This window comes from Hesperophylax consimilis, chromosome 15, assembly GCF_061612785.1.
Source record: "Hesperophylax consimilis isolate HC1 chromosome 15, BYU_Hcon_1.0, whole genome shotgun sequence".
NCBI lineage: Eukaryota > Metazoa > Arthropoda > Insecta > Trichoptera > Limnephilidae > Hesperophylax > Hesperophylax consimilis.
This window is the reverse complement of record NC_142850.1, coordinates 5,223,459-5,232,102: the sequence shown is the minus strand read 5'-3', so window position 1 is coordinate 5,232,102 and position 8,644 is coordinate 5,223,459. Positions and strand designations below refer to the sequence as shown.

Below are 8,644 nucleotides of genomic sequence, written 5' to 3'. Positions count from 1 at the left end.
AAACTTGGATAAAAAAAAATAATTGTATTTATGGCACGTTCCAGTGTGGTATATATTCTCAGAACTGGGACTTCACATTAAAAGATATTTAAATGATTATGTTGTGATACATAACAATTGTGTAGGTCTGCACAATACTTTTACAATAATTTAATTGCTAATGTGGCGGGCTGTTATAAAGTTAACCAGTTATTGAATAAAGGGTTGTGCTGTAAATTGCGTTTTAATCTCTAGTTATTATGAACATTTTAATGCTTTACCAACCAAATATATATTTTTTAATTATATTGGTTGATTATATTCATGGTCGAAATTATTACCTCAATTTTGTTCTTACGATTCACCAACTAATGTGTTTATGAAATTATTCTAGAAGTGATTTGCAATTCTGTTTGCTGTGTAACCCACTTCAGTTTTTGCAAAAAAAAACACATTTTTGTTTACTGTTGTGTTTAATGTTTTTTTGTTAAATTTTTGTATTTGTGTATTATACTTGTGATGTTATTTTAAGAAGTGTTAAATGTTATGATTTTTAATAATAAATATTTCAGCATTCATCGTAAATAAGATTTTAATCCCCTCCAACCTTTAGCTAAGTCAACCAGCAATCGATACTTTATAGAATATGTAACGATATCCTTATTTATATGGTGTTTAAGTGGACGATTATGAAATACTTCACTTTTCCGAGTTCAGATACGATCACTGAAAAGTCTGAACATGGCTAAAGTCATCTATAAAAAAAATCGATTTTCGTGCCAAAAGTATTATCGCTATTTATTTTGGTTTATTGTGCCGTGTTGTAGTTCCTCCTTCTTTAGCCAACGTTTCGGAGAGCATTAGTGTCCATCATCAAGGCAGATGTATAGATGGAGATGACTCACGTGTATGTGTTTATGTATTAAACTGTTTTGCGCCCTCCAATCCAAGGCCGGAATTTCAGTATAATTCGTTAGATTATTTTGGTTTTTTGGCGTTTAGTTTTCCAATATTCCTCCCCTGGATTATCATTTAGTAAATTTTGTAGATAGGTTTCTCAAATTCAAGCACACAAGCCAGTCCATTTTTAAGAATTTATGAATTCCTCCGAGTCAGTTTGGTAAATTTGGTTTCTGCTTCAATAAACTCCAGATTTCAGATTTGCTTTGAATTCAAGTGTAATATTCCACATTGGAACTGATTGTAATAAATCGATGCAGTACCTACCTGTAACATATTATTTTTTTACCAGATTTACTTTCCATAAATTTCTTTAGTTCTTAAAGTAGTCAAGTAAAAATCCCTTTTTTTGGGCCACCTGACTGTATATAACCCCTTAAGATAACATTAATATGGGGAAAACAGACTTAAAAATACACTCACAGAATATGAAATCTATTGTCACAATTATTTCATCAGTAAATCGGTTTAACCGGTAATAAATCATTTTAAATTGGGAGGGGGTACAATTGAATCATATAAATAAGTCGTCTAAACGTAGCTAGAACCACAGTTAGAAAATGGCCTTAAAAGCCGAAACAGCTGTAACAATAAAAAAAAAATCAAAAAATACTTGCAGAACTTAAATATTTTATTATTAAATTATGATTTTAATCAAATTAAAAAAGGATAAATCCATCTACGCAGATTTTTTTTTACTGTATAAAGTTATTTTTAAACAGTTTCTAGTAACCGTTTATTTTCGGAAACCGGAACGCTTTCGGTTTTTTGAAAAAGAAACCGAAACGCCCACCTTCAGTTTCGAGTAAAGTTTTAAGTTGTGAATTCTAGTGTTACTGAAAACTGGGTGTGAAAATAGCATTATTGTTGAGAGAGAGAGAGTGAGAAAAAGATTATTTTTTGGAGTATTTGTTTCACTTGATGGCGCGGTCTTTTTCGGGCGTCCCCGGATTTTTTACCATTCACCATTGTACCTATACAATATGGTTACCTACTGCAAAAAACTATATTTTATCGACTCGTATGTACTAACATAAGTGTGAGGCAATTAACATTTATACATAGTGAAAAATGAAAGAGATCGTTCGTTTCGGACTTTAACTGGACTTGTCACGAGCATACGAGCGGCCCGATTAGGTTTTCTCTGAAAAGCGCTTGTATGAAGATGTATGTATCATCCTCATACAAGACATCCCCCGATATTTTACAGATGGGTTCATCTGTAAAATATCGGGGGATGCAGTGACCGCAAAGTCACCGAGACAAGGTAACCGGGACAGGAAAATCAGGAACATCGACTAATCGACCATCTCTAGTAGCTGTCAAAATCTGACGTATGTTTTCGCTTTGGAAGATGTTTGGATGTTTGATAATAAATGCTAGTGATTAACGTTGGTATTTTTTTTGTTTATCGTGCTATTAAATCTAGATATCTTATTATCTTGTGCCTTTGGGGTCAAAAATATCCTTCCGCCCTCCTTTTCTAGTCAATGGTGGCAAATCGCCGGGCCGCATCTCCCGTATTCCGTAAAAAAATCAGAATGGCAATAATTGCAATGCACTAAATACTTTAATTATGAACGGAGCAAATCTTGACAAAATGAATGATGTCTTAAGAAATAGTTTTCTAAAGATCGAACTTCAAGAAAGTCTGCAGGTGTCAGATTTTCCGAATGTTTGTAGAGTCTGTCTATCACCATCCCATCTGCATTCCATATTCAAATTCAAAGACGAGTTACACCGAACTCCGCAAGACCTTTCTAGCAAAATGCGCAAGTGTTCCAAAATCAAAGTCAAGTGTGGAGATGGCCTACCAGACAAAATATGCGAGGGTTGTATAAGCATTCTCAAGTTGGCGCTTCACTTCAGAACATTGAGTGAGAACACAAACAAAAGGTTGAGAGAAGCTCTAAAACGGGAGAAAAACCTATCAAAAAATGAGGGAAGTACGTTAGAAATAGATTTACCTCTTGTCGAGAAAAAACAAAGAAAATTAGAATTATCAAAAGAAACTCCGCTTATTGAGAAAAGCGATGATACTTCAGATATAGATGATATAAAAAGAGAAATTAAGTCGGAATGTGAGACAGATCCCTTCAATGTGAAATGTGAGGAAAGACACTCACTTTCCAATGAAGTAGCTGAGGAGTATAAATTAGGTGAAGATGAACGTGGAGGGGACATTTTTGACTTGGAAGATGGCGACCCAGAAGTGGATTTGACCTACTATGGCTGTCTGGTGTGTGGCGGGGAGAGACGCTTCCCTTCAAGAGATAGTCTGGTTGCACACATGGCGCTACAGCACGGCAAACATATAGATTATCGCTGCCACGGGTGCGACCAGGTCCTTAATATAATATCTAATTAAATTGAGCAGTAGTGAAGAATAACTCAATTGATTTATCATTAAACATTTATTTTATTGTCACTAATAACAATGTAATTTCCAAAAGGTATTTGACACTAGGAGATTACGGCTACAACATGAGAAGAAAAATTGCCCCAAGATGCCACCAGGCTCCTATTACATGTGCAGGTAAAACCATTCCATGAAAAAACCTTATGATAAAGTTCACTATACTAATCCCAGGTAGAGATCGTATCCTAGTGATCGACGATAAAAAAGGCCATTATAAAAATCTTCCTTCTCACATGTTTCGCATGAAAACGAAAAAGACAGAAGATACTAGAATTTCGAATGTATTTAATTATATTGTTGAGGTAGAAATTTAACATTAATTAAATACTTATTCCTTAATAATTTTACTAATAATGTCCTCGGCGACTTTATAACGCAAATACCATATTTCTAGACTTTCTAGATTCGTAACACTTTGAAATCAAATATCAACCTAATAAGGACGGTAAGGCGACCGGCCAATTTTGAATATTGGAATTTTTAGAACACTTGAAAAACAATTTATAAATATCTATTGTTTTCTTTTGTGAAAATATTATTTAATTTTGTTTATTATTCATAAAAAGTAACTAATACATTTTTCTTTTGTTGCAATTTTATGTTTCTGTATATTTTCTACTGAACAAGTAAATATGTGCATATACAATATACATAAATAAAATTCTTCAATTCCACATATTTATTAATGTATGAACCAATAAAATATTATGTATTTGAATCATGGATGCAGGTACTTATTGATACTACGTTATTAATATAAACATATTATATTGAAAACATCCTGTCAATTATAGAAGAATGGTCACTGTCACACATCAATATTATATATAGCAAGTTACGTTTCTTTCGAATGCTCCACGATAACGTGGATACGAGCTCTGCCTGGGAATACTCAATCTAATGTAATAATAATAATATATGTAGAACTATAATGGTGACCCCTCTTCAACAATAATTGGCACATTCCACCACATCGGGGCAGCTGCTAAAACAATATTGTGTATTATATCAATTATTCTTTGTTTCTCCGCTGTTCAACTTAGGACATAGAACTCCCTCAAAAGACTCCAGTTTTGCTGATTCTCGGTAGCTTTCGCTCATCCAAAGTCACTAGTTCTTTTTAGGTTATCGGCTCGTCTCCAACGTAGACCAATACTAACTAACCAACCCTTATGTATGGCAGTGGAGTATGAAACTGACAGAGGAAGGATTGGTATCTGGAAAGACTGCTAGCTTCGCTTCTTTGGACAATTTTTTGATAACGCCAGCTGCATTCGGCCCTCCATTAATATTATTATAACATTCCTATCAACCTTTCCAACACTCATAAGAGCAGTACTGTTTTAAAAAAAAGGTTACAGCGGTTTTACGAGGAGCCTGTGAACAGAATATACAGCACATTATTACTGTTTGGTTCAGGAAGTGCCCGGCTGAGTTGAGGACTCGCCCCGCCCTGGAGGTGCACCTGGCGCAGCATGAGGGCGGAGCGCCCAGCACCGTGGAATTAGGAGCGCTGCACGCGTGCCCCGTCTGTCGTAAGACACTCAGCAATAAGGGCTCGCTATGCACGCATATTCGCCTGGTTCACATGCAGACGCCAGCCATTCCTTGCCCGGTAATAAAAAAAAACTTTTATTATTTTTATTTTAAGCCATTGAGCCATAAGTGAAGATTCAAAGTCTAAGATACTCTCAGTATCGCCCAGGTGTAAGACCACCGTTCAGAATTGCTTGAAATGACCGGTCGGTGGCTCGTTTGGGTCCCACTCAGGCGTAGTGTGTTCAATTCCTCGGCTGACTAAGTCCTCCATCACAACACAAGCAACATTTTCCGCTTACTGTAGTGGTACATTTTAGGAGATTTTCAAATATTGTCAGGTTATTCGTAACCCTGGAATGTTTGTCTTTCTTTAAAAAAAATAAAATATGGCTTGAGCTGTATTTGGTGACCAGATCTGAATGGCCAGGTATCCCCCCACCTTTCTCTTCCCGATCTCCTTCCCTTCTCCACTACTTTCAGCCTCACAACATACGGGGGATGCCATAGTCTCGCTGGCTCCAGACGTTTGGGAGCAATTGCGACTCTTGTGCGGTTCACATATGTTGTAGGAGGGAGGAAATACAGAGGCCGGTAAATCATTGCAAAGCCGAGCCGTTGAACACAAGAATGGGTCACTTCTACCCCTATATAATTTCATATTACTGATGATGGTCTGTGATAACATACCGAAATGTAAATGAAACTTGGAGCCTTGGGAACATAATAGGTAATTAACAAGACGTCTTGTGCAATCCTTTTTCCACAGATATGCAACAAGACAATGAAGAGCGAGTACTCACTGCACTCTCACATGCGTACGCACGCAGAGCCCCTGCACGCGTGTGACCAGTGCGCCTACCGCACCAACCTACGCCAGTCGCTGGTCCTGCACATGCGGCGACACAGTGGTGAGCGGCCATACGCATGCGAATGGTGCGCGCATCGCTCTGTGAACATCAGCAATCTAAACAAGCACCATCTTATACACACGGGGGTCAGGAAACATGAGGTAATGATTTTTTATATATTTTAGCCTTTACAATCTTGACCTTTACCAAGCAATCTATCCCACACGGCATGCCGGCAATATTCAACAGCCGTATACGGGAATAGCCGTCGAGATGCGACATGCGACAATCACATAGATAAGGTTTATTCGATCTATGACTGTTCAGTTATATTATCACAGAGGAATATACACAGGCCCCGTTAACACAAGTCTGACTTATGTGTTCATTTCCCCTTTATCAAATGCAAAACATATGTGTATATTTTTTTTACATTAGCTCCGCACCATTCTCTGGCCATGAGAAAAAAAAATCCTTCTGAGCCTATTTCATCTGTGGAGGGTCTTATTATGGAAAGGAAATTCTGGGAAATTAAAAGGTATGAGAGGTGGGTAGGAATCGGGGGGTCAAAGTGTCCGAGAGATCAAAAGGTCTCCCTCAACCAGTATCCTGATTTGGCCCGCCACGCAGTAGGTGGGCAAACGCATCAGCCGCTAAGACCTAGGCAAATCGCACCCCAATGACGTTATTTATATTTTAGCTTTATTAGTCTCAAAATGAAGCTATTAACAAGGTTTTAGACCGTTTTTAGCGCCCGTGGTGTTCAATTTACATTCAAATATTCACTCTAAAACACATTTTGTGACTAATATGTATGTTCCCCTATAGATAGAAAATGTACTAGAGAAAAATTCCAACATTATTTGAAATACATTTTTTTGCCTTATTGGCATGGATTAATGAAATGATTTTAAAGGGGCAAGATGACCCATGTGTAGATTTATGAATGTTCACTAATAATATTAAGAACTTTGTTCTTATATTGCAGTGTGCGGAGTGTGGAAAGAAATACAAGGCAAAGAAGACCCTGGTCTCTCACATCAGCAGTTTCCACCGCGGCCTGCGTCCATTCTGCTGTGACAAGTGCGGTAATAAGTATGCACGCCACAAGACCATGCGTGCGCATCAAAAGAAGGCACATCCCGATGATTGACAGTGACCGAATTGCTCCTGAAACGTATAAATATATAATCATAGAGTTGAATATTTTAATGTAAATATAATTTAATAATATAGTGGTTTTATTGTGACTGTTCCCGTACTTAGGTTATGTTAACCTGATTTACGCAACTGTCGCAAATATGATCCGTTGGTGGCCATTCCCTAATGCGGATGTGACATTTGTGATGATGTGAAGTTTCACTAGAACATATACAGTGTCAAAGTGTTGCATGTTGAGATAAATTGCATTGAAACGGACAGTGTTGTAAAACAAAAAAAACTCTCAATTATCCTGGATTACAATAACCGAGTTGTGGGTTCATTGGGGCAGTTAAAAAAAGGATTTTTATAGTTAAAGGCTTGTCAGCTTACAAGTAAATAAATATCTACAAAAACAACTAGAAAAACTGAATAAAAAGAATAGTTCATGTTTTTCAGAGTTTGAGATTTTTCATAGAATCTGGAGTTTTTAATAATAAATAGTCTCCTTTATTTTTACGTTGTGTTTTATTTTTACATTGACATCAGTTCATTAAGTTGACGTGAATTGTGGCAGCTTACTTGGTTCTTTAAAGAGACTCCAAAATTAATGATTTGTAAGAATGTATGTTGTTGGCTCATGCAAAAATTATACACTACAAGGGGCAGCTCTCTGAATCCTTCCTTTGTCACTCAACATATCCACCATAACAGAATAATGAATTTAATAATGAAAATTATGTTTTTTAACACCACAAAATATAGGGTTTTCCAGTAAAAGGTGTTATGTGTATTTAATTCCGGCCATAAAATGATTTTTTTATGGCCGGAATTGATCTGGACAACGTTTACTTTCAACAAGATGGCACTGCATGCTACACAAGCAACGAAACCATTGATCTTTTACGGGAAAAGTTTCCGGACCGTATTATCTCTTGAAAAGGTGATCACAATTTGCCACCGAGATCTTGTGATTTAACACCTTGCGACTTCTTCCTTTGGGGCCACGTGAAAGAGAAGGTCTACGCCAACAGCCCAGCGACGATTCAAGACCTCAAAGATGGAATTTGTAAGGCTATCGAGGACATAAGACAGCCACTTTGCGATTTGGTTAAGGAAAATTTCATGAAAAGGATATGGTCCTGTAGGCATGGTCATGGTGGTCATTTGACTGATGTTATTTTTCACTATTAACGGCATACCTTCTACTTTATAATGAAATAAACATTCAATCATTTATATTAAAAGATGGCATTTTTCTTTGAATATCAAAATAACACCTCTTATTGGAAAACCCTGTATAATAATATAGGTCAATAAAAAATTGCATTTCTTTTAAGGCGAAGGGAGGAATGAAAAAATGTTTAATATTACAATGGAAGACCCCAAGGCAAGAAGTTGTTAACTTACATTGAAGGCATTCTGAGATATTTAGACTTTTGCGTTTTGCCTTATAATTTTTTATTTGAATGTCATATACAATGTACTGATCCTTCATGGTGTAGTAAACAAACCAAATTTACATTACATCTAGTAATATTAAGTAGTTTTGCAGTCTAAAAGTTAAAATAAACATGTTTTCTACAAAAAAATGTAGTTAACATGTTCATGCCATCTTCAGGGATAGGTGAGGAAGATACAGAATTGAAAGGCAAGAACATGTTAAATTCTTGTTGTTTTATTTAATCAAACAAATTAAACATTTTTTTTATATAAAGTAACTAAATAATAATTATTATTGAAAAGAAAAGGTAGCAGA

At 36.2% G+C, this 8,644-nt stretch overlaps 1 protein-coding gene across 4 annotated transcripts; it reads left to right on the top strand.

Moving 5' to 3' along the window:
- Window positions 1–2,300: 2,300 nt before the first annotated feature.
- On the top strand, window positions 2,301–7,015 carry LOC149417209 (zinc finger Y-chromosomal protein 1-like). 4 transcript variants are annotated; one of them, XM_089639946.1, is made up of 6 exons: window positions 2,301–2,330; window positions 2,427–3,283; window positions 3,393–3,475; window positions 4,778–4,973; window positions 5,664–5,906; window positions 6,734–7,015. In XM_089639946.1, the coding sequence occupies exons 2-6, from the start codon at window positions 2,516–2,518 to the stop codon at window positions 6,896–6,898; spliced, it is 1,455 nt and encodes a 484-aa protein (XP_089496072.1). In that variant the 5' UTR covers window positions 2,301–2,330; window positions 2,427–2,515; the 3' UTR covers window positions 6,899–7,015. The 4 variants fall into 4 exon arrangements, with proteins under 4 accessions (XP_089496072.1, XP_089496073.1, XP_089496071.1 ...); XM_089639947.1 differs by lacking the exon at window positions 2,427–3,283; XM_089639945.1 differs by having other exon boundaries at window positions 2,307–3,283.
- The last annotated feature ends 1,629 nt before the right edge of the window (window positions 7,016–8,644 follow it).